Raw genomic sequence first — 24,111 nt, forward strand, 5'->3', positions numbered from 1 at the left:
TCCCTGTTTCTTCTCGTCATTCTGTGTTTGTGCCTTTATTTCTTACTAGCTATCCTCGAGCAGTTGGCTAACCCTGTGAAACCACATCTACATCCCGATTCCCATGTCCTCATCCACACCAGGCGGGCGGCGTCGACCACCCCAAGAATTCACCCTCCCCTCTGGCAAAAAGGTCATTGCCGCGCTCGCAGACGCAGTCCCATCTCTGCGCAGGCACTACTCCAACAGCACTGACGATGTCGAGGTTGTAGTTCAAGGATCGGCCGAGCACACCAACTATCTTAAACAGAGCCGGCAGCACCATGAGAGTCGCCGTGCGGATCTTAAGGAGCGTCACGGCGCGGCATTCGATGAGTGGGAGGATGTCCAGAACCAATTGAATTCCGTAACCGCTCAATTGTCGCGCATGTCCACGAATACCTCGGGCCTACATGGAAACTTTGGCAAGTTTGGCTTCGACGCTGGTGTAAGGACTTATGATGATGGCCAAGGCGAGGCGAATGGGTCTGGAGAAGGGAATGAGCGAGCCGACGAGACTCACCACGAGGGATATCGACAAGTGTCAACGATTAAACTGGCCAAGCGGCCGGTGGTGAGGCAGTGGTTTCATAGGAATGTCCTGTGGAGAGGGTCAGAGCAGACCGAGATTATGGCCGTGGAACTATTCTTCGACCTTTTATACGGTAAGCTGCTCGTCTTGCGACCCATGGCACGATTGCTAACTGCAAGTCTAGTTGGCATTATTCACAGCAACGGCGAGCACATGTCCGAGGAGCCGAATGGCGAGGAACTGCTGCGCTTCGCCGTGACCTTCATCATGTCCTGGAAAATCTGGACCGACGTCACCATGGCGCTTAGTTGGTTCGAAACCGACGACGTGCTGACCAGGCTCGAGATCTTGTTCGAGATTGCCCTCTTGTTGGCGTGCGTTCTCCCAAACCTCATCTCACGGCGTCAGTCAGCTAATAGACGTAGCTTCACCACCAACATGACCAACTGCTTTGTCGATGATCCCGCCCACAATACCTACACCCAACTAGTATCATTCTACCTCGCCGCGCGCCTCCTGTTCTCCGTACACTACGTCGTAATCGCCTACTTGGTCCCCATGGTCCGCGGCGCCATGATCACATCCGCCATCACCGTCCTCGTCCCGTCAGCACTCTGGATCGCCAGCATCCATGTCGAAATGCCCGGTCGCCTAGGTCTTATCTGGCCCGCTCTCGCACTCGACATGTACGGATCAGGAATCTTCATCGGCCTGTTCCGCTACGCCCGTAGCGCCGGCGCAGACACGTCCATGGGCAAGAAGTTGAACAAACTCTTCGAGTTTTATCCCGCCATGAACATCGAGCACAAAGTCGAGCGGATGAACGCCTTTGTTTCGCTAGTCTTGGGCTACTCCGTCGTAGGAATCTTGTTCCAGAGCAATGGCGGGTACAATGTGAATGCGTTTCTGGGAAAGGCGGTATTGGGGCTTATGCAGGCCTTCTTTTTCAATTGGATTTACTTTGACGTGGATGCGAGTACAATCAACGTCCACGCAATTCGGCATTCCGCCAACGGAGGTATGTCCATGGACCATGACGCTCAACTACGCTGCCCACAGGCGACAGGACTCTATTAGTTGCTAACAACGGCCAGCCGTGCTATGGCAATTCGCCCATCTCCCCTTCGTCATGGGCTATATTGTAGCCACGTCTGCGCTCTCCACGCTCGTCCTAGCCCTCGACGTCCCCAACACCGAGCGCGACCAACTTCGCCCTCCATACTCGGTGCGAGCGGAGGAGCACCTCAGCAGCGGTGTCCGTTTCTTCTACTGCCAGGGACTAGCAATCGCTCTGCTCTCAATGGCATTCATTTCCCTGAGCCACTCACACCGCACACCCTCTACGATGCGTCTCTCCAAGCCAGTCCGCCTCATCAACCGCGTGCTGGTCTGTATCATCATGTTCTTGCTTCCCATGGCTACTCATCTGGACAGCTTGTCTCTCATTTCCACCACCTTGGGTCTAACGGCGTATGTATTGATTGTTGAGCTGTGGGGGAAGTCGTGTAAGGATGAGAGTTTCTTTCCAGGCAGACGAGATGTTTCCAAGATGCGGGCCATGGCCGATGCGAAGAGTGCGGAGGCTGAGGTTCAGGGTACGGATAACCCGAATCCGGGGCAGATGAGAGCAGACAGGATGCCTCTGGATCAGAATGATACGGCGGCCTTTTGACGTTTCGTAGATGGCTTCAGTGCCGAGGATATCAAAGCTTGGATGATAATCAGCAGAAACTGTGGCGGGCATGATTTACCCGTGTCCATTTATACCCAGCTTTGCATCTGTGGCAGACCCTAGAGGCCGTTTAAAATGAAATGCTTGCTGCACGCTATTAGGTTAAGCGCCATTTGGGGTCAGAGAAATGCGCACAGAAATCACCAAGTTCGGTACCAGAGGCAGTGAAACGTTGGATGAGTAGGTTATGGAACAGCTAGGTTGTACACTACAAAGGATTTGCAAAATACCATTGTTTTGAGAAAACTTGCGATATTGGCTGCAATGTCCTTTTTAAAGTCCAGGTTAGTTGTCAACATGAGTGAGCGCGAGGAGAGAATGAAGTATTAATCTATAATAAAAAAAGTACCTAGTAAATCTGCTCTGAGCCCACAGAAGTCATTCGCCCCTTCCGGCGTAAATACAAGATGGGGTAAATAGTAAGAAGCGCAGCAGCCATCATAAAGACACCAGCAAATACCTGCAGACGCCAATAGTCTGATCCTGCCGATTTCACATCGTAGATTGCACCGCCAATGGGACTGCCTATTAGCATCCCCAGGCCAACCCAGCTCCAATACATACCTGTCCGGGAGCCTATCACGGTCACTGACGGGCAGAATAAAGGTATGAATGCTCCTGGAAGAGTAACCAGAATACCGGATACCATGCCCCAAAATATGGCCCACACGATAGTGCCAGCAACTGTATCAACGGGAATCCAACAAAATAACAGGACGGATCCTGCCACGAGAGAGACTGCAATAGTCTCCGTCGGGCCAAAGATGGCAGCTGCGAGACCTGCTACCAGTCGGCCAATCACGGAAACGCCGTTGAGGATAGAAAGAAGATCAATAGTGAGATCAGGGCTAATAGATGGCACCCGAACCTTGGTAAAGAGCGGCAGGTAAAGCAGGGGGATATAAAAAGCGGTAGCACTGAAGACGGAGGCAACAGAAAGAAGCATGAACGGCAGATCGGTAAAGGCTGAGATGTCGAAGAAGCGCCGGATGACCGGGGCACGGGAGGTTTTGGGCCGTCCATCGATTAACACTAGATAAGACAGAAGGTATAATGCCAGGATTAGAAATCCGATGGAGCGGACAGTCCACGGAAAGCCGACTCGGGGCACAAGAGCACGGAACATGGTTGGAAAAACGATGCCGCCTAGTCTACCAGGTTAAATTAAGGGATTGCAAGCAGCGAAGCATATGGGTGTGTTCCGTACCAACGCAGCTGCCACATGCCATGAGGCCCATCGCCTTAGCACGGGTGGCAGGATTCGGCAAGCAGGCAGCGGCAGCCGATACACTTGGTGTAAAGACAATGCCAGAGCCAATGCCGATGCAAATAGCCTGGCTGAGGAAGAGCTGGTAGTATTCAGTAGAAATACTAAGCATCATGAAGCCAAAGACCTGCAAAAGGCTGCCGGCCACCAGAAGTGGCTTGTAAAAGCCTCGATCATAAAGCGGACCGGTCACAATGCCGGCTGCAAAGACTAAAAAAGCCGATGTCGTTGATATCCAAGCTATGTTGGAGCTGGATTGATCACGGATGAGGAACAGCTCGTAATGCGCTTGGAAGGCACCCGATGTGAGGAGAAATCCCCTTGACGGCAGGCATTTAGCCAATCGAGATGGATGGTTTGAGGAAAATATTCTATAATAGACTTACCATGTATTCATGAAAACAATAAAGGTACTCAGAATCTGAAGCCATCGACGGCGGCCGATCCGAGGCGAAGTTGGCGAAGGCGAGGCATCTTCGGCGGGACTGCCATTCACGGCAGTGGTGGATGACATACCATCCCGGCCACCATCTGGAGTAGTGGCAATCATTTTGTTTTTCATTCTTACTGACGAAAAGACAATAGTCGGTTCCAGAAGTATGATTCAAGGACACTGGAGCGGCGCGCGACGGCAGCAGGTGAGAGTGAAGCTGCAAGAGAGAGAGAGCCCCTGGAATCGTGGATTAGAAGACAAAATCATTTTTTCTAAACCCCGGTAGTATGTATATACCACGATAGAGGGCTTCCATCAAAATTCCAGGTTGGCTACGGAGTACTGTGCCTATATTTCGGGCACGCCTCACGGTATGTGAACATCCCTACTGTATTGGTCAACATGTTGGCTGGAGCCTGGAGGGTAAGACAGTGCTGAGTGCCCGTGCTATCCTTGAGAGACACGGATTTGCAAAAGCACTCCGTGCTGCCAATGGTTTCCTCTTTGCGGAGTAAGTTCACCGACTGGATGTGAGCGGCAGATGAATATCTGTACCGAGTACGGAGTACTGAAAGCCAATCGATCCGCAATCTGCTTATGTGCATGACAGAGCATGAGCACTGAGCCGTGCCGGGCCTCGTTCAGCAGTCAGACTTTGTACGTTCAATGTTAAGACAGATAGGGTGTCACTGGACGGATATGGCTGCAAGGGAATGGTTAAGAGTTGCAACGTATTTACGCTGCGTTGCAGTGCGTGGTACGGACATGGAGTCAAGTATGTGGTTGACAAAGTAACCACACCGTTGACCTCTTCTGTCTTAGGCCGCTCCTGCCAACCCCCTCCCTGAGCAGTAAGCACCCCTGCCTGTTTCGTTCCAGTCTGTCTTTGCTGCCTCACGCAACCTTTGTTGATGCCAGCATCAACTCTTGTCCCTCGAAGCCCTTCATTTCCTTCATTTACAGCCTCATCAGAGTTTTCTTCCGATCGAAGCTGACTCTCGGCGCCTATTGTATCCTCTCATACTTGGCACCAGCTTTCACCATGGCAGACGACACAGCCAATCCCACGTCGGCTCGTCTGGCTGACTCTTCCTATCACTCGCCGTATACGCGTGCTGGTGCTCCACGCCCTCATCCCAACACTGATCCGTACGCAGCCCTCCGTGGCAGGGCGCTCTCTACTTTAGAGGCTATGGGGTTCGACCCTAATACCATGATCGAGCATGGGGTCCTCTGGGCTGAACATCAGGACCCCTTTGGTCATGTCATGCAAGGCCAGTACATGAGCTTCTTGGGAGCATGCTTCTGGCGTGTCATGGAGAGCTATGACGAGTTCTTGAGCAAGGAGGAGTGCGACGACATGATTCAAGCTAAAACGGTTATTCCTGTTGTACGCAGGTATGAACTAGACATTCGGCGGCAGGTTAAATATCCCGACTCGGTTCGTAGTTGCTCTGTTTGCATGATTCCATAGCCAGTCCGTCAACTAATTTCTGTCCCAAAGTTAATTGCCGCTTACCGGCAGGATCGCATAGAGCCTACACGAAACCATGGAACCACTGTGCTTTTCTCGCTCAAGCAGCAAGCTATTGTCGCCCAGGTCCGAGGTTCAACAACCTACATTGATGCTAAAACTGGCCGCCCGGTGGACATTCGTACACTTGGTGGCTGTTTTCCGGCTTTATACGAAGGCTTCACGAAAAAATCCGAGCGTGCAAACCAGTTGAAGGAGAAATGGGACAAGGATCATCCTAAATCCTCAAAGACCACCCAGGCTAAAATTTAGCATTTTTGACTAGAACATTCTGGATCCTTTTGTCTACGGAGGTCAATTGCAGCTAGACGTAATTACATCCATCTCCAAAAACCTGTTTCTGGACGACTTTGATGACTGTCGGTACAGCAAGCTATAACCCATGTTATAACCATGGCTGCGCATGTAGAAGCTGCTGCATGACAAGAACTCCTAATCTGAGAACCGCTCTAAGAAACCCAGTCCGAGGGGGCCGCATGTCCTTGGTATCACCTATAAGATCCAACGGAGGAATCTTATCCCAGCCGTCCATGAAGGTACGTGCAGCATGGACACCAGCCACGAAGCCATCCTCATGAAAGCCAAATCCCATCCAAGCTCCCGCGAAACTGATTTTATTGATGCCGTTGATCCTATGAAGGTGGCGCGCCATAAGGATACACTCTGAGTTAATGATGGGATGGTAATATACATGGCTGCTTTGCACCGAGCAAGGCACATGTATTGGATTCATGCTCACAAGAACCCTACCCGGACTTCCAGGTTCTCCTGGACTTGGAATATCTTGGAGTTTATTCATGTCAAATGTCAGTGATAGCTTCCTTCCGCACTTGTGTTCATTCTGTGTCAGATGGTCCTGCGCTGTGGTCGACTGGTGAGGTACAAGCATGCAGTTCCATGCCGCGCGAGTTGATGAACGTTCTGGCAGGAGCTGACATCAATTAACAGGACTGTTCGCTCGCTTGAAAAAAAAACTGTGCAGTCCAACTAGGTACTCACAGAGGTGTCAGAATGCAGGTAGCATAGGTTCCTGCTAGTCTTGAAGCTACCAAGAATCCTACGCTCCAAAGCTGTGGCATTTTCTCCCAAGAGAGTGACAGCTTGGTTGGCATGAACGGCAAGAACAACATGATCAAAAGTCTTTGCAGAGCCATCCGAGAAGCTGACCAAGACCTCGTCACCAATTCGTGTCACCTCATGTACAGACGTGTTCAGATGCAAATTGTGTCCCTGAGGAAGAGTGTCTTGGAACGCATCGATATATGTTCTTGACCCGTTTCGAAACGAGCGCCACTGGAGTGTTTTTGTGGCTGTATCTAGCAGGCCGTGGGTTTTCCTTTTCAGAAGGTATCAGCATCATCTTTTTGCCCCCTTTTTTTCCATGTACAGGAGAAGATATTTGGAGGGAATTTACATAAAGTGTATTAGCGGCCTTGCAGGGAAACTCCTGCTGAACTCATCTGGATCAATGCACCAAGGAGCAGCTACCATTGGGATCAAGAAATAAGTCGTGAATTGACTGGAGTATCCCCGCCTTGTTAAGTAGCTACCGATAGACTCTAGAGACGTTGACATGAGGCAGCTTTCTTCCTCGCCGCGTCTAGGAGTAGTACCTCGCTCGTAGAGGATATCTTCGGCGAACAGGCTAAAGCGAACAATATCAAATATCAGACGCCATACCCAGGGGCTCAACAGCAGCGTGAGAGTGGCGACGAAGCTGCCCATGGAACGACTGCTCCACTCGAAAGTTTTGTCGGTGGTCGTGACGCCAAATGACATATCCGTGGGGATTGTCTTGATGCCTAAATCACCGAGAAACGTGTTGAAGCGGGCTGTATTAGTAGATGGTTAACCATGGACCCGAGCTGAGTTTGGACTCTTTTTTCTTATCTTCTCGCAACTCACGATACGTAGCTTCGTCCATTACAATGAAGCCCGTGTCAACGTCGACGCTTGTGCCATTGCCTTTGAAGGGCACCGAATTGGCGTGCCCGCCGAGTTTACTCTCCAACTCATAGATATCTACTCTGACGTTGCGGGCGCTGTGCTTTCGCAACTCCCACGAGCAAGCTATGCCCGCGATGCCTCCGCCAACAATGGCGATTCGCCTTGGTGAGCCTGTCATAGTGTCTCCCGCCAGGCAGAACCAGAGAGTACCATACGAGATCAGAAGCACGAGTACAGTCAGAGGCAATAAGTATTTGCCCACCCTTATGCGCCACCGGGTAGACAAATATTTATTGCATTGCCTCCCACTGTAGGTGCGTGGCGTGGCACATCCAGTGGGAACTCCCAAGCCTGTGAGTCTCTCTTGGCCCCCTTCTTTTCCCTTCTTTTCAACCAAGCTACTCCGTACTCCATATGTGCTGACAAGATCTGCATCGAGGGTAGTAATCACGGGGCGACATGTCTCTGCATGTCTGGGTTCAGACTCCACCAGAGTTTTGCCCGCCAGACACTGAATCTTACCTTGGTCTAGAATCCCGGGTTGTTATCCGACTCCGACTTACTAAGTGACACATCGGAAAGGATCGATTGTTGAATTATTCGTGCTCTGTACTCCGTACAGTGCTAATAGTGTTTCCTGTGCCTGTCAAGGATAGGGGCAGACAAATTGCAAGAGCCAATAGACGCCGACACTTGGGCCAGCCAAAATTTTGTTTCTCTTTTCTTTTTTTTTGACTGGTCTCAAATTTGAGAGTGACTCCCCCAACGTCTCAATTTTTGACCTATCAAGATGAGGACGCCAGCTGTCATGCCCAGGGGATGTCGAAATGTGACGCACATGGTGACCTGTCGTCACTGGGGGCCAAAAGGCGCCGGCTGCTGTCATCGACGGGCGGGCGGCTTTCAAAGTGGCTTTAGAATCTACAGGAAAGGAACTATGCAACTACCGTGAACAGGGTCTCGCGGTTTGACGACCTTCTCTGCGAACTCTGAAATGGTGGCTCACTAATGTAACTATAATTAGGTGTGGAAGTCCAACACAGACTGCTATAAACGGCAATCGACGGATGCGCCTCGGTAACTCTGTTGCCTAGCGAGTTAAAAGATGCCTCTACATAGTCGAATATTGCGCTCTGACGTCTAAATTTAGGGAAATAAAATCAAAAGTCAAGTATACCCAGTCACTCAGCGTCTGATATCCACAAACGGCATGCCTGGTTATATGCCCTTTGCCGTAAGCAAGTATCAGATCAGGCTGAGCTAAGAACCAAGACAAGAAAGATGTGGACTGATTGCCTGCGGTATGCGTATTGTCCTTCACCAGCGAATAAAGCCAGACAGCTTTCCGTCGTGGAATCTTGCCCCACGATCTTTCCATCTCTTATTAACTTACAATCTTTGCTCAGTTCAAGAGAGTCTGCACATGATGTTTGGACTATTCGGCTCTTCTATATCTCTTTACGCTGCTCTAACCGCTGCGGCAGCCATATCTTACGTATGTCTTTGCTCCGCTTCAACGTTGAAGCCATAACTAAAAAGTCCAGGTGGTTATTACTGTCATCCGGAGAATTTACTCTCACCCATATAGCAAAGTCCCCGGGCCTTTTCTTGCAAAAATAACAAGCGTGTATTCTGCATGGCACTCGTGGAGAGGCACCATGCACCTCGACGTGCAACGATGTCATCGCGAATACGGTATGTGGTCTACTTTCATAGTTTCTAACTAACAATGCTCATCCATCCGCAGGCGACCTAATACGATATGCGCCGAATCAAATTCTCTCACTTCACCCTGCGGATATGAATGGTTCGTAACTGCACCCAACAAGAAAAAGATTCTCCCATCCTATTCACGCTCAACCACTTTGGCGCTCACACAAAAAATAAAGCGATATACAGCCACGGCGCCCCGTTCCGAAAAGCAAAGGGCTATGCAACCATGATACCAACTCCCAACGGCTGGAGCACCATGACCTCGATCGACAAGACACTACACCACAATCTACGCGCAGTAGTGAGGTCCGGCCTCGGCGCAGAGTACTTAACGCGCTTCGAGCCCGCTATCCTCCGGCATCTCAAGATTTACTTTGGCGAGCTACAGAAGAACCAGGATCCAGACGGCTGGACTGCTGCGGCCAACATGAGAAAATGGAGTACGTCACGATGTATAAAAATAAACCTAAACAGTCTCAAGAGACAAAACAGTGTTGATTAACGAGTTCAGATCTCTACCTGGGCTTTGACACAATGGCGGATTTCGGGCTAGGTCTCAAGACAGACCTGCTCCGCAGCTCCGCCAGAGAGTATATATTCCCAGCCCTACACATGCACGAGAAGAAGATGGGCCTCTGGGAACAGCTGCCCATGCTCAGTAACGCGGGCATCGGGCGCCTCGTGGGCGCCGTGTTCCCCCTCGTCTCGTCCCCGGCGGCCAACTTTTCCAAATGGTACCACGGCTTCATGGAGCTCGCCATCAGCACCAACACGTCCGAGAGCCACGGGATATTCGGCCCCGTCATCCAGAGCGGCCAGGGGACGCTCAGGAACAAGACTCCAGGCCGCGGCCACGACCGGGAGCAGATGGTCACCGAAGGCGCATTCAGCACGTTTTCTTCCGCCGACGCATATGGCATCTTGCTCTCCGGCCTGTTCCACTACCTCTGCCACTACCCACGCGTGTACGAGAAGCTCGCCGCGGACATGAGAGGCAGGTACGTGCCCGGCGAGGACATCGTCTGGGACGCCAACCTCGCGTCGAGCGTGTACCTCCGCGCCGTTATCAACGAGGTCCTGCGACTGCTGCCGCCGGCGTGCGGCGTTCACTGGCGCGAATGCGAGCGGCAGGGCTTCGCGGTTGGGCCTGACAGGGTGCCCATGTCGGCGGGCAGCGACGTGGGCATGAGCCTCTTCTCCGTCTTCAGAGACGGCAGGATATACCGCGATCCCGTGAGGTTCTGGCCGGAGCGCTGGATTCCAGGGACGCTGCCCGAGGACGAGTTCTGCCGGGCCAAGAACATGTTCACGCCGTTCTCAATCGGGCCTAGGAACTGCGCTGGGAGCCATGTGGCCATGATGATGGTCAGCATTGCGTATGCTTACGTGCTGGTCAACTACGACTTTCGCTTCGGCCGGGAGCAGCGTACCCTCCGTCCTCACCTCGTGTCCAACTCTGTGGCGGAGGAGGGTGCCGAGTTTGAATTGACCTTTGAGAGCCATTATTCTATTGCCAGCTGGGAGAGTGGCCCTTTTGTCCAGTTTAGAGCCAGGCAGTGTGAGTAATGAATGGGATGGGTCAAGTATTATTGGTGGCTTGGTGGCCAAATTTATACGGCGTTGAGAGTACTGTCATTAGAATTGTCTCTTTTTAGGTATCATCTTTTTACGAGTGTTTTTTGTTCCTATACACCGGGGAATAAAGTATGCCGCTAGGAGTACCGTTGACCTCTTGGTGCTATATAAGTGTTATTGGTGGACTTGTCGTTCTGTCAGGACTGGGTCATCTGGATGGCTGTCTGGATCCTCTGGCAAAAAATGATCCAGCAATAGCAGCCTTGGGCTGAACAACCCCTCGGATCGAACATGTGGCCCTTTTTGGCCGTTGGCCATTCCTTGCGAAGTGTCCGGTAGCCAAACCCGGGGCTCGTGAACGGATTACCCCATGACCTGGGGGACCAGACTCGATCGGTAGTCACGAAGCTGGGGCGAGAAGAGAATGGTTCATTCAGTCAGCTGTCAGCGTCGCATTGCTTCTCGGATTGGTGGTAGGTGGAAAAAGGAATGGCAACATGATGGAATCTGACCATCCGAGACGCCCAAGCCGTCGACGTGTGCGGAACCCTATTGGCGCCCGGCTCACGCCTCAATCGCAGATTACTCGAGAAATGGCAAATTAAATTCAAGAGTCTGCATACGCGCAGGGTGCCACAACTCACAACTCGCCACCCGTCACCATTCATCACCCTCCCCCGAGGAAGAAACGTGGGGGCCGGCGCCATTTGATCGACATTTGTCTCTGCCGAAGGCCCGATGCGGCCTCGACGCCCCGTCGACTTAGATGTACCGAGTACGGAGTACGTGGCCATGTTGAGTCTGGTCGAGTGTTTGTAGCTTCTCACTGCTGCCATCTCCGGCGGCTTCTCACTGACTGCAACCATCCACAAAGTTGGCGGCAAACCCTCTCGTTGTTTTTCCCCGCCATGCACGCGACAACTCGACACGTTGGCGAAACAAGTCTCACTTGTTGCTTTTGTATTTTGGCTTCTTGCCAGACGGGCATGCCGCCGGAAAGAATCAAGACACTGCCACGGGCCAGGCCAGCATACGCATCGCGACCTGCCATCAGCTCTTTTCATCCTTGCCGTCACTTATGGTGCTGCACTCCCTGGAAGACTGTCGAGACTCGCACTGATCTGGCCTTTTTCAAGGCGCTCATTCTTTTTTTTTCTTCCCAGCGGGTTTGAGGTGACATCTTTGTACGGACACTTCGACATGTCTAATGGATTCATCAAGTTCGACCCGTCCCTGGTCGACGAGAGTAACGGAAGCGTCGTCCTGGTCTTGTGTGTGGTGTTTTCCGTGCTCATCAGCATATCCACGACGTCGCGTATTGCCATGAAGATCGCGACCAAGGCTGGTCTCGGGGCTGCGGATTACTTTATCGTCATTGCCCTTGTGAGTTTTGAACAGCAGATTCTGCACACTTATACACACACACACACACACATACACACGTATATATATGTGTGTGTATATGTATGCGTATATGTATATATAACGAGCCAAGAAACTTACACAGCCTAGGCCTTCAATCTCACCGCCAATGTGCTCGAGATCCAGTCCGTCCAGTCCGGCTTCGGCCGCCACCTCCAGTTCCTCACCCGCGAGCAGGTGCTCACCGTCCGGCGCTTCAGCCAGTACAACATCCTGTTCGCCAACATTTCCCTCTGGGCCGTCAAGATCTCCGTCTGCTTCTTCATCCTGGCCCTGATCCAGGGCGTCCACCGGCGCACCACCTGGATCGTGTACGCGCTCATCGCCATCACCACCACCGCGAGCACCTGCCAGGGCATATTCTGGGGTCTCCAGGCGAGCCCGCTCCGGAAGCTGTGGGAGCCCGACATTCCCGGCGAGGTGAAGAGCGTCAAGACCCTGGTCACGTCCATTATTGCCTTTACCAGTGAGGAACCTACCCCCCTTCCATCACGTTTTCCGTCTTCTTTGCTGACGAGCGCGGTTGCCCAGTCATCAATAGCATCACTGATCTTTTCTACGCCATATCGCCCGTGTACTTTATCGGAAGGCTCCAGATGAGTCTTGGGAAGCGGCTCGTTATTATTGGATTGACAGGATCGGGGCTGTTGTATGTGTTTTCCCCTGCTCCTGCCCGAGACGTAGCTGGTGCTGACAGAGTCCGCCGTAAAACTGCAGGGTCTTTGCCTCGTCTATTACTCGCGTTGCTTTTGATGGCGACTTTTACAAGCCAGACTTCACTTGGGCTCTGTACCGGGTGTACCTTTGCACGATCGTAGAGCGCAATCTTGCAAATGTCATCGCCGACCTCCCCGCGACCTTCACTCTTGTCCGCAGCGTCCACAATAAGACGAATGCCTTTTGGTCACGGGGCTCTCGCAGCGGCTCTACTGCCAAGGCCTCTGATCACACGGGTAGCGTCGACTCAGGCAGCAAGGGCTTCGCGGGGGCAAGTGCGCGGCCTGCTAACGCCAGGCCAGCTTATAACGAGGATGAAAATGAGGATGAAATACCGCTCAGTGCTTTTGCCTCCCGCGTTCCAAAGGGCAGCGGGGTGGTCCATATGGAGACCAGCATCGACATACAGGCACATAGGGTTGATGCGCAGGAGCAGCAGGAAAGCCGTCAGACTCTGGTCCATCCATGGGACAAGGAAGCAGCCATTGTGTAGTAAATGTCAAATATCATGTTAGTCTAAACCTTTGCGAGGCTTCCCGCCCTTGCTCTGCACGACGGCGTCTCCCCTTGCCAAGGCCATGGCCTTCTTCACCTCCCACTCCCAGGCGGTCAAGTTGCCGTCTTCTACGTCGCCGGCAGCATCTCCGCCCGTCTTGTCTCTCATGCTTGCCTCCCGCTCTGGCCTGAAGAGAATGGCCAGGCTGTACCGGTCAACATGGCGCTGCTGGCCCGGCGGATATCGAATGCGGTGGACGTTGCTGCGCAGGATGCCGCCGGTCCACTGCACCATGGCATCCCCGAGATTGACAATCAGGCAGCCTGGCTGGGGACGCACCCAGCGCCAGGCGCCTTCATCCGTGGCAGACCCTCCAGGAGTCAGGATTTGCAGGCCGCCAATGACATTTGCTAGAAGCGTGATGGTGCCAAAATCCGTGTGGTGGATCATGCTCGTCCGCAGATCCTCAGCCTGTGGGCTGGCAAGGGCTTTGATAAGCCGGATGACGGTCCCCGAGGGTTTCGTAGGCGTCTGCGAGGACGTGAGAATGCCCTCTGGCAGAGAGAGCTGGGCCTCGAGGGCAGAGCATATCGTCGTGAGCAGAGACTGGCCGTGCTTGAGAAACGAGGTGAACAGGGCGAGATGGCCGTGCACGAGAGGCGGGAGTGGTTGAAGCGGGGCGGTACCCATGAGACCGTCTTGGCCCAGGTTGAACCATTCGAAGCGGTCAGGCTCCTCTGTTTCCGTCTTGGCGTGGCCGAGAGGCTTGAATCTGTCCTTGCGGCGTCAGACAGACAGAAACTGTGGGGAAGCGGGAAGAGGGGGTCGGCTTACCCCAGAAAGCTCCTCGGGATATCATGCAGATATTGCTGTTTGACATGCTGGGGAAGGTTCATGATGTCCTTCCCCACATCAAAAAGCTGGTCAATGTCTTCCATCATGGCCTCCCCCAGGCTGTCCCCGCGGAGACTGAGGGAAAAAAATCCCAGCTCCTGGCAAGCAGCTAGCATGCGCTGGGCAGCATTCCCGTCGCCTAGACGTAAGCCTGCCAGGGAGATGGTGTTCATGGAGATGACTGGGACATCGTCAGGGAACGGAGGAATGTGTCTAAAGTGTTTTTCAGATGCCATATCAGCTTGTTGCAGCGTGAATAACGCTTGTGCCGGTGAAGGACAAGTCGGTTTCAAGGTACTTGAGAAAGAAAAAAAGACACGACAGAAAACTACCTACCTAGGCAGTTATGTACGGAATGGTATAAACAGAGTAAAATCCGAGCAGTCATATCCGGGGCACAGAGGCAGGTCATGCAGACTGTGTGAGTAAGCACATGTAGCACTGTGTGTGGAGGGCATCGAAAGATTTAAACCGACGTGGGAACCAACTGAAGGAAGCTTAGCGTAACTACCGAGTAAGCAGGTGTAGGGTTTGGCACATGCACCGGTGTGAATCGTCTACATGAAATCAATGCAACACCGGAGGAATCATGCAACGGACTCCTCGGTAGGTATATTTGATTTCGTCAGTCTGCCCTTCTTGAATCTTGCTCACATATAAAAACTATTGGGGCACCTTGCCTCTCCGTCTACCCAGTAGCTAACATGAATGTTGCCTAGCTGACAATGCTCACAAATTTCCCTCTCCAACTCGCAGCCAAACACGGCGGCGATGTTTCCATCGACAAAACGCAAATCATCAAATGCAAAATCTCACACCGTCGGTTGTTTCCAAAGAAGCACCGTTTTGCCTATCCGTACTTGTCGGTGGGCATCCCCGTGCGTTCTCCCACGTCCAACTGGTTGCTCTCCGTCAACACCGCATCATGGTGGGCAAGGGGCTGGCTTCACGTCTCGCCCAAGGACCATTTAAACCGCGGACGGGACGGGGCCACCCTCTCTGAGAATATCGACGCATACCTACAACTAGAGGTATACAAGCACAGAAGTCGGGACGCCCATGACGTGTCCCTTGGCTAATTTGCCATTCGCAAACAGGGCCTCAACCCAGCCGACTTTCCCTACGTGTACCTCCTTACTTCGCCTCGCTTCCTGAACTACGCATTCAGCCCGGCCTCGTTTTGGTATCTCTACACGGCAGACATGAGTCTCAAGTACGTCGTCGCAGAGGTCAACAACACGTTTGACGAGCGGCGCATGTATTTATTTCCGGCCTCTGGGAACGCCGGCGTGTTCAGGCAGACCCTTGGCAAGGACTTTCACGTGTCCCCGTTTAACTCTAGAAAAGGGGCGTACACGCTCTCTACTCTGAATCCCGCTGACGAGGGGGAAATCTCAGTCGCAATCACGTTGCGCTCTTCCAAAGGCCGTCCTAAACTGGTGGCTCGTTGGTGGTCAGTCACGCCTGCGATAGATCCGGAAATGCTATCGACAATCCAGGCGCTATGGCTTCTTATATGTTGGGGCTCCAACGTTCTCACAACATGTAAGGGCGTTCTCACCAGCCGCTTAGTTCTCTAGCGGATAGGATGCTGACCGGGGGAGAATTCAGTTCTGAAAATCCTATTCCAGGCAATCTTGCTGGCTCGGGTCCGCAAGCTGGAGATTTGGTACCGTCCAGAACCGAGTCCGTCGGCTGTACCACGACGACCAACGGTCACAGAAACCTTTCTGCAGTCCATCTTTGTCCAGTACATGGAGTATATTGTCAACACGGCACCTGGCAAATACGGAGTATTAACTCGTCTTGAGGAGCAGGACGGGGAGAAGTCGTGTTCCCGCAGCTACAGTCTTTTACAGCTGCGTGTCAGCCAGCAACCTTCCCACGAGGTGCTCAGTCTCAGAGTCCACACCCCGCAGTTCTATCGGCAGTTAATCACGTACGGGACGCTATCCGACTACCTGTCTTACACGTTGCTTCATCCGCACGAGGAAAATCACACGGCCTGGTCCAGTGACGCCCAGGCTCTTATTCGTGCAATACAGAACTGCGAATCGGCCGCCAGTAGGCAGGTGCCCAGACAGAGGCCGCATATTCAGAGTGTTCTCGTCAAGACACTATTTGCTATATCCCGACAAGTCCGGTGCGTTCGGCCGCTGCGGGGATGCTATCCCGACCATGGCCTTCCGAGTGCACGGGAAAATGCGAAAACTCAGCATAACTGCCGGGCCTTGAGTGTGCATGGCGGCCCTTGCTTTCTGGATGAGTTTGTTCGCGAAAACTGCAGTCTTTGGCTACAAGTCCAATACATCCTAGCAACTCTGCGCCTTCAGTGGAGGACCTGGGCGATGAATTTCATAGGGGGCGAATGAGCACGCACGGCAATGCAACATGGCTGGTTCAAGCTTATCGAGTTTCTAGCCTTGGCGCAGCGCAACGAGGCTTCACTGACACATGGCAAAACACTGCCGCTTCCATAGACTAGCCAACCACCCACTAGATACTCGAGTACGGAGTAGATACTCATCATATTCATGGTCAGCCGCAAAGTATCATCATACTGTGCCGCCTGTATCATCAAGCTGCTGGGGCAAAACGTAGCTTTTCCTGTGGCAACTACATCCAGCAGCAGCGTCGATGGCACGCGGCGTTATATCAAGCACACAGACCAAAGGCCTCGTCCTGATTGCAACGTATCGCCCCCCATGGATGTTCCGGTTGCATACCCCAAGGCCAATATTTCAAGGTTTGGGGTTCAGGGTGGCTTCGGGAGCTGAAATTGCCATGCTACGGGGTGCTTACACGTGGCCGCGATCCTTCGACTAGCCTTCCATGTCCACGCCACGAGCCACCCGCTTACTCTACAGTCTACACCAGACATGTTGGCCGTACCCCCGGGGCGTGTCTGACAAAAGCGTAAAACCGCCATGTATAAAACCAATCTTCTGTATGGGTGTTGGTCTCTATACAATCCCCTTCGCTCTACAAATTTTCCGCCACTCTCCCCCTTCTTCTACACAATTCTGGCTACCATAGACCATGGAAAAGTCAGAGTATGCAAGCTCCCACACAGAAAGGCAAACCGCCGTGCCGTCTCCCCAGGCCCGGCGCGATATAGACGACGACGAGGTGTACTCGCTTCAGGAGCAAAAGAGGATCATCCGGCGCATGTTGGTTCAAGTTTTCTCCCCTGGCAAGCTCAATTTCCTCTTCTTCCTCGTCAGTGGCTCATGAAATGTAGCGACTTTCGACTCGTCACCGTATTGGCCTGCCTCTATATTATATCACTCGTGGACCGCGTCAATATCTCTACTGCTGCCGTCGCGCACCTCAACAGCGATCTTGCGCTTCAGACAGGCGCCCGATACTCCATTGTCATTTCGGTGTTTTTCATCACCTACACTGTCTTTCAGCCCCTCGGCACGGTTCTTACCCGGAAGATCGGACCCCGGTTGTTCCTGAGTTCAATCGCAATGGCTTGGGGCGTGGTCATGATTGGGAACGGCTTCGTCCATTCCTGGCAGACTCTTGCAGGGCTGCGCGTCTTGATAGGGTAAGTAAAGGATGTCGAGGTATGCCAACAAAAAGGCGTCAACGATGACAAACAGAAAAAAAAAACCCGAATGGGCAAAAGGGAGGGGGGATAAACAAACGATTTCCCCGAGAGTGATAAATAGAGGTACTAATGAGAACAATGTCAGTGTTTTCGAAGCCGGCTACTTCCCTGGGGCGGTATATCTGCTGAGCACCTGGTACACTCGATTCGACATGCAGAAGCGCTACACCGTCTTTTATGGCGTCGGGTGCGTCGCCGGTGCACTTGGCGGTATTCTGGCCTTTGGTCTCTCTCAGATGAACGGACTGGCGGGCCTGAGAGGCTGGAGATGGATCTTTATCATTGAAGGTGTCCTCTCTTGCGTCGGTGCTCTCGTCTCGTACGTCTTCCTCGTGGGCTTTCCGGAGGAGGCCGACCAGTCGTGGAACTTCATCAACAGACAGGAGCGCGATTTTATCATCCGGCGCGTCAACCGTGATCGGGGAGATGCTGTGACGGAACCCTTTTCTCTTGGTGTGTTTCTTGCACCCGCTGCCGACTTTAAAATCTGGATCTTTGCCTTTATATTCTTCTGCGTCACGACTGTAGGCTACTCCATCAACTTTTTCCTTCCTATGATTCTCCTCGGAATGGGTTAGTTCTCGACCCCGCGTGTCTACTTCCCCGTTTCCTTCGTCTTACCTTTTGCCGCTAGGTTTCTCTGTCGCAGAATCTCAATGTCTCATCGTGCCGCCGTGGGTCTTTACAGGTCTGCTCATGTACGCACAAGCTTGGCTCGGGGACCGGTATCGTCTGCGAGGCCCCATTATAGCCTTCAACGCGGTTCTCGCGCTCGTTGGGCTGATACTCATGGCATTCCACCATGCGTATCCCGTTCGATACACGGGTGTCTTCTTCGTCGTGGCGGGAGCCAGTGGTAACACGCCCCCCGTGTTGACGTATCAAGCCAACAACATTCGCGGGCACTGGAAACGCGCATTCTGCAGTGCCACATTGGTCGGTTTTGGTGGTATCGGCGGAATCGCCGGCGCCTTGGTCTTTAGGAGCCAGGATCAGCCCAGATACCTTCCGGGAATTTATGCGTCCATTGCTTGCAACGTCTGTATCCTGCTTTGCACCGGTGGGTTGTCGATTTGGTTCTGGCACGCAAATCAACAGGTGAAGAGGGGCAAAGTGGTATTGGAGGGGCTGGAGGATTTCACTTATACATACTAACCAAGGCTGGAGGTTAGCCATGTAAGTTGATTCGCAGCCATCTCAGCTGCCAAAAAGCAAACCAAGTCTTTAAGTCATTCAGTGATGCAGAGTAGACAAGAATTCAGAATTCTCGTATGGAGCCGATCATGGGCTATGTGCCGAAATATCTGAGACGAAACGACTAGCACGGTGGGATTTCTCGACTAGCTACACATGACCAATTGTCAGATTGTCTGTTGGATGACTCGTCTGTAGTCTGGCCAGGCCTAGACGCCGCCTTTGGGGTTTTCTGCGCGATTCGACGTCGGGTGTACCTGAAGAAAGCTGTCAGCAATGCTGCGGAGGAGGCGCCAAGGATCAGCTCACCCGTTTGCCAGTCTCTTGTTTTCTCAATCCTGTACTCCGCATGTGGTCGCTGATGTATTGGCTGGTAAGTCGTCCCGACATCCGATATCTGTGATCTATTGCCATACAGCAATTAATTACACCACGTCAAGCATGCGTGCTCAATCAACCGAGGCAGCCTTATCCCACATCAGAGCTCGGCATGAGTTTTTGATGCGACATGCAAATTGACTGTTACCGCAGGCCCCCCTTTACTTGCAAGTCAAACATGTGGTTGCGGAAGATCGAACATGCAAAAGCACAGCTCCAAAGGACTGGCAACAACGGACTATGATGACTTGGCTAGGGTATTTTCCACCAATACCTGTCGCCGGAACAACTCTGAAATTCGTCAACGGCAAATTTAGCAACTTGATCTGCAGTTGCCAGACGGTATTGTGAATAGTTTCCACCTGTTCGGAAGTTAGTTTGTATCAGGGCCAAAGGGTCCTACTTGTACATGGCGTGACACAGAATACCTAGGCCCTAGGAAGAGGACGGTGTTGGTGTGCCCTGCAAGACTTTACCCATCATACAAAAATGGGAGAAAAAACTCCCCCCCAAAGCGTCCTGTTGGATGGAGTCAGGTGTGGCTGGATTTGGGGTGCACAGTCCAGTGATGGGTGTTCAGCCTCTTTCTCGTCAGTCCTTATTGCAAATGAGCCTTTGGTCCAAGCAACATTGGTTTGCTCACGGTCGAATGTGACGGGCTTGTACTCCGGAGCGTTCCGATACTTCTCTTGGCGGAGAGCGATCCCGAATTTGAGGGCAGGTTGACTGGACTGGTTATTGAGCTGGCTGCCGGCCGCTTTGAATGCTGACATGTGGATGATGGAGATGGAGATGGAATGTAGATCTTAGCGAAGCTGGGACACCATGACTCCGGCGGGTGCCCCAAGTATCGGTCTGATTCTGCTGATGGCTGAAGGGCCTCCAATTGGTTTGCACCACAGCCTTATGACGACGGGGTTTTTCTAATTCGGAAGTGACAGGCACTCCAGCGGCACAAAGTCTTGCAAATCCCGGGTTCCAAGCTTCGAAGCTTCGCAGGCTGCTTGGGCGTCCCTGCTCACGCCCAGCCGGTGCAGGCCGGCATGATGACAGCCACCGTTCGAATGGGCCAGTGATTGTTCTGTGATTCTGCAAAGTCGGTGCTGAGATGCCGGAGAAGAAAGGACTTGTGTATTGGAGTGACGTACGTATGGTGCGGCCGCAAAACTGCACATGAAGGCCACAACCACTGGCTGCGTCCCGATGACATGTACATACGAACTTTAAACCGTTTGACAGGCACTCGGAAATGCACGGACCGGAACAAATTCCACGGGCAGTCTGGAAGGCAAGCTTCGGGCTGTGGCACATTCTCTTCCCTTGACGCCACTGAATGATGGACCGTTGATGGCGATTGTTGCAGATGCGGAGTTGATGGCGACGAGTTGACGACGGAGACTTGGAGCGTGAAGCTTTCGAATGTTCCAGCGGTGCTGTGAGTGGCTGCCAGCGGTGTCCAGGTGGTTAGTGGCGCCCATAGGCTGTCAATGGGTGGCCCCAGGCTACAGCTTGGGGGCCACTTAGCGTCTAATGTTGGGCTGAGCCGCTGTCTGGTGTCCATGTCATGTCTCCACTGGTCAACTGGTGTCCACTGTCAACTCTAGTCACTGGTGCTGGCACCTGGGCGCAGAGAGCCACAGCCAAGTCGGCAGGCCCAAACGTCGCGATGCCACGAGGCCCGGCCCATCAATCCGCCGGTTCAGCCCTTTTCTTACGCTCAACATTGAACCATCCCATTGACACATTGGCTTCGTTTTCGCCCCATCTTGCCCAACCCGGCTTCGGTTTTTTGCGCCTTGTCAGGCAAAGTCGAGTTACGTCTACACGTGACGACAAAGTGCTCCCTCAGCCCTGCCCTGCTCCACGTTGCACGCTGCATGCTGCAAGGCCAGAATCTGGGTCCGACTGGAATTGGAGAACAAGGAACAGGCAGGTCGAGTATGAAGAGCCTCTTCTTCTTGGTCTGATTTTTGACTCAAATCGGCGTGGCTTGTTTCCGACCCTGTTCCCCCTCCTAGCTACTCCGTATCCATTGTCACACTTAACGCTTGCCTATCGTCACTCTCCTCGTCTTATTTCAATGTCAAGTCCCCTTCCACAACCCCCCCTTCTACAGCAGCAATTGCTTCTGTTACGAATCTTCTACCGAGTACAAGCATCGGTTTTCAGATCGCGTCTTGAGTCCTCCACTACTCTACAGCATGGACCAAATGTTGCAGCACTTCCCGCCAGGGATTCTCACCTACCCAGACCCTTCCGAGTTTGACTATTCGACCTTTCTGCAGCCAACGGAGGATATCCCTTTCCCAGATCCATCGCACAGCACGTCAGCAGGAACCATCTCGGAGTCATCTCCGGGCCAAGCAACACCCCCGAGCTCGGATGGACGGAGTACGTCTGCTGTTGTCGACATGTCAGTCACGCGCCGCCAATCCGCTCAGAAGCAGAGGTTAGAGCGCAGGGGTCATACCAAGAGCAGACGCGGATGTTATAACTGCAAGAGGAGGCGCATCAAGGTATCTATCACCAGTCTCTTGCTCGCACGAGCAAATCCCTGAAGGGCTGGAGACTCTAACCCGCCGCCACAGTGCCAGGAGACTCGCCCTGCGTGCGGCCATTGCGTAAAGACGGGGTTGAAGTGTGAATACCCGTCCATGCCTCAAATCACCCACCAGGTACGAGCCACGGGAAGATGGGGCATGTCATCCCAGCGTTCACGACTAACGTTATAGTAGCCTCACCATCAGGTTCCTCTTTTCAGCCTGCAAGACATGCGATTCTTCCAGCACTTCCTCACCCAGTGCTACCCCCACCATCCGTTGAAGCAAGAGGAGATTTGGACCCACGAGATCCCATGCATTGCCCACAATGTAAGTTACGTGACACACGCTCTTGTCGAGATTAAACAAAAACGGGGATATTGACTTTCTTTTTTTTCCGATAGCATGAATTCTTGATGCACGCCATATTGGGCTTTGCCGCATCAGAGCTTGTCCCCACCGACAGCTCCTTCGTCCAAGCCGCCATGAACCACCGCATCAAAGCTATCAAAGCCATCAAGAAGCGGCTTTCCGAATCTGCGCGCGCCCAGACAAGCTACGAAGAAGCTAACGCCCTCGTCGCCACTTGTTTTGCATTGACCTTCCAGTCTGTTTGTCTAGAAGACGGTCTGGCAGAGTATATGACGTTTATTCGAGGCATTCTCATTGTCGGGATGCAAATGATGTTCAAGGGCATCAAACCCATTTTCGAGCAGCTATTCGAAGACCAACAGAACGAGATGATGGAGCCATATCTCAGAGATTTACCGTTGATCCAGCGAGGGTGGGCTGACGCCGCTGTCGAAGCCATCTCCAACCTACGGCCACTATGCGCCGAACCAGTAGAAGTTGAGTATTGCGAACAGCTACTTGGCATTGCAGAGAAGCTCAACGTAAATTCCTTTGATGGTAAGCGGCAGCTTTTTCGTTGTTTCCAAATCTTGCCTACCAATACAAGACTCTAATTGTACCCGCAGCATATAAATCCAACGGCAGACAATATGCATGGTGGATGATGTTACCACATAGCACCTTCCAGCAGCTTATCAATCTCGACAGACAGAGCATGATTCTGCTTCACGCACATTGGATCGCCTTGTCGCAGATTATGGCATTCATCACCGAGCGCGAATACGACCTTCGTGAAAAGAGGCCAACGGCTTCGACCGACGCTGGACCTGCACCGGGATTTGTGAAGTGGTTGAAGTTTCTCAATGCCAGAGTGGACTACGAGCATCAAATGTACAACCAGTGGCCGTTGTGGGTAGAAGCACAACTGGACAAGGATCTTACGTTTTTTGGACGACGACTATGAGTATGACGTTCGGGGGCGCGGCGCCAATGCGAATTACGGGTCTACTACAAGGGGTGAAATTGGATATATTTCTTGTAATTATTACCAATTCTAGTGTCTGCTTCTATGCAACTCGAAGCCAGTTCCCGTGGAGATGTGCTTCTACCTTGCACCGACGCACCCGTGTCATTATGCTCATCCCCACTTTACACGCCGCCATCAACGCTTCACACCGTCGTTGACTCGTCAGTGAGTGATCTGGCGTCCATTCCCTACGTCACGGCCAGGCAGCAACGTTTTTCCCGCCCTATTCTCTTGCCGACCAACAAACAGCCATTGCATAATACTGGCACGCAATGCCCCTTGTACCAATCACCAAAAGCCCCTCACCTGGCCACACAGCCCCAAGTTCCTTCCATCGAACCTTCGAAAAAAACGCCAGAACCCCCCCTTTTCTTGTGCTGCTAACAGCACAGCCACCCAGCCCAGCAACGCCTTGCGCTGCACCTCATGGCTCGCCTGGCAGCCTCCAGAAATGTTGGAACAAGCTTTGTGGGGCAGCGGCACTCGCTCAGTCGCGTGATTAGTCGCGGCTCCACATCCCCGTGAATCGTATTGATCGTATCGCCCAGCACAGCGAAAACGGTTATGCTCCCCGCTTTTAGGGCGAGTTGAGCGAATTAGGAAGCTGGGGGACGGGGGAGCCCGTTGTGGCGCCATTATCAGCGGGAGCCGTATTTCGCGATGGGAAAATATGGGGCCGGTTCTATTTCACAAAATGTGGTGCCTGCGAGATTCATTCTTCGGAG

The 24,111-nt window shown here is 52.7% G+C and overlaps 10 protein-coding genes across 10 annotated transcripts; 7 read left to right on the forward strand and 3 right to left on the reverse strand.

The window, feature by feature from the left end:
* Positions 1–103: 103 nt before the first annotated feature.
* On the forward strand, positions 104–2,222 carry G6M90_00g049470 (uncharacterized protein; the record flags this gene model as incomplete). Its single annotated transcript, XM_014689570.1, has 4 exons — positions 104–683; positions 735–924; positions 976–1,568; positions 1,645–2,222. 4 exons carry the CDS (start codon positions 104–106, stop codon positions 2,220–2,222), a joined length of 1,941 nt encoding a protein of 646 aa, XP_014545056.1.
* A 409-nt stretch (positions 2,223–2,631) lies between these two features.
* asaE_5 (MFS transporter asaE) lies at positions 2,632–4,099 on the reverse strand (the record flags this gene model as incomplete). The annotated part of the gene is made up of 3 exons (XM_014689571.1): positions 2,632–3,428; positions 3,490–3,869; positions 3,936–4,099. The coding sequence occupies 3 exons, from the start codon at positions 4,097–4,099 to the stop codon at positions 2,632–2,634; spliced, it is 1,341 nt and encodes a 446-aa protein (XP_014545057.1).
* A 925-nt stretch (positions 4,100–5,024) lies between these two features.
* G6M90_00g049490 (uncharacterized protein) lies at positions 5,025–5,768 on the forward strand (the record flags this gene model as incomplete). Its single annotated transcript, XM_014689572.1, has 2 exons — positions 5,025–5,423; positions 5,487–5,768. The coding sequence occupies 2 exons, from the start codon at positions 5,025–5,027 to the stop codon at positions 5,766–5,768; spliced, it is 681 nt and encodes a 226-aa protein (XP_014545058.1).
* A 133-nt stretch (positions 5,769–5,901) lies between these two features.
* G6M90_00g049500 (uncharacterized protein) lies at positions 5,902–7,641 on the reverse strand (the record flags this gene model as incomplete). Its single annotated transcript, XM_014689573.2, has 4 exons — positions 5,902–6,447; positions 6,516–6,852; positions 6,931–7,348; positions 7,422–7,641. The coding sequence occupies 4 exons, from the start codon at positions 7,639–7,641 to the stop codon at positions 5,902–5,904; spliced, it is 1,521 nt and encodes a 506-aa protein (XP_014545059.2).
* Positions 7,642–9,121: 1,480 nt separating this feature from the next.
* Positions 9,122–10,742, forward strand: apf7_1 (Cytochrome P450 monooxygenase apf7; the record flags this gene model as incomplete). The annotated part of the gene is made up of 4 exons (XM_014689574.2): positions 9,122–9,158; positions 9,211–9,270; positions 9,353–9,616; positions 9,688–10,742. 4 exons carry the CDS (start codon positions 9,122–9,124, stop codon positions 10,740–10,742), a joined length of 1,416 nt encoding a protein of 471 aa, XP_014545060.2.
* A 1,209-nt stretch (positions 10,743–11,951) lies between these two features.
* G6M90_00g049520 (uncharacterized protein) lies at positions 11,952–13,313 on the forward strand (the record flags this gene model as incomplete). Its single annotated transcript, XM_066130467.1, has 5 exons — positions 11,952–12,134; positions 12,264–12,639; positions 12,705–12,822; positions 12,891–13,248; positions 13,308–13,313. The coding sequence occupies 5 exons, from the start codon at positions 11,952–11,954 to the stop codon at positions 13,311–13,313; spliced, it is 1,041 nt and encodes a 346-aa protein (XP_065986570.1).
* Positions 13,314–13,401: 88 nt separating this feature from the next.
* On the reverse strand, positions 13,402–14,516 carry gloE_0 (2-oxoglutarate-dependent dioxygenase gloE; the record flags this gene model as incomplete). Its single annotated transcript, XM_014689576.1, has 2 exons — positions 13,402–14,158; positions 14,221–14,516. 2 exons carry the CDS (start codon positions 14,514–14,516, stop codon positions 13,402–13,404), a joined length of 1,053 nt encoding a protein of 350 aa, XP_014545062.1.
* A 489-nt stretch (positions 14,517–15,005) lies between these two features.
* On the forward strand, positions 15,006–16,652 carry G6M90_00g049540 (uncharacterized protein; the record flags this gene model as incomplete). Its single annotated transcript, XM_014689577.1, has 3 exons — positions 15,006–15,311; positions 15,378–15,825; positions 15,892–16,652. 3 exons carry the CDS (start codon positions 15,006–15,008, stop codon positions 16,650–16,652), a joined length of 1,515 nt encoding a protein of 504 aa, XP_014545063.1.
* Positions 16,653–17,319: 667 nt separating this feature from the next.
* Positions 17,320–19,051, forward strand: TNA1_1 (High-affinity nicotinic acid transporter; the record flags this gene model as incomplete). Its single annotated transcript, XM_014689578.1, has 4 exons — positions 17,320–17,450; positions 17,522–17,833; positions 17,982–18,469; positions 18,531–19,051. 4 exons carry the CDS (start codon positions 17,320–17,322, stop codon positions 19,049–19,051), a joined length of 1,452 nt encoding a protein of 483 aa, XP_014545064.1.
* Positions 19,052–21,669: 2,618 nt separating this feature from the next.
* On the forward strand, positions 21,670–23,323 carry UPC2_1 (Sterol uptake control protein 2; the record flags this gene model as incomplete). Its single annotated transcript, XM_066130468.1, has 5 exons — positions 21,670–21,984; positions 22,057–22,143; positions 22,204–22,338; positions 22,413–22,917; positions 22,986–23,323. 5 exons carry the CDS (start codon positions 21,670–21,672, stop codon positions 23,321–23,323), a joined length of 1,380 nt encoding a protein of 459 aa, XP_065986607.1.
* Between the last annotated feature and the right edge of the window lie 788 nt (positions 23,324–24,111).

Source organism: Metarhizium brunneum, chromosome 2, assembly GCF_013426205.1.
Source record: "Metarhizium brunneum chromosome 2, complete sequence".
Classification (NCBI taxonomy): domain Eukaryota; kingdom Fungi; phylum Ascomycota; class Sordariomycetes; order Hypocreales; family Clavicipitaceae; genus Metarhizium; species Metarhizium brunneum.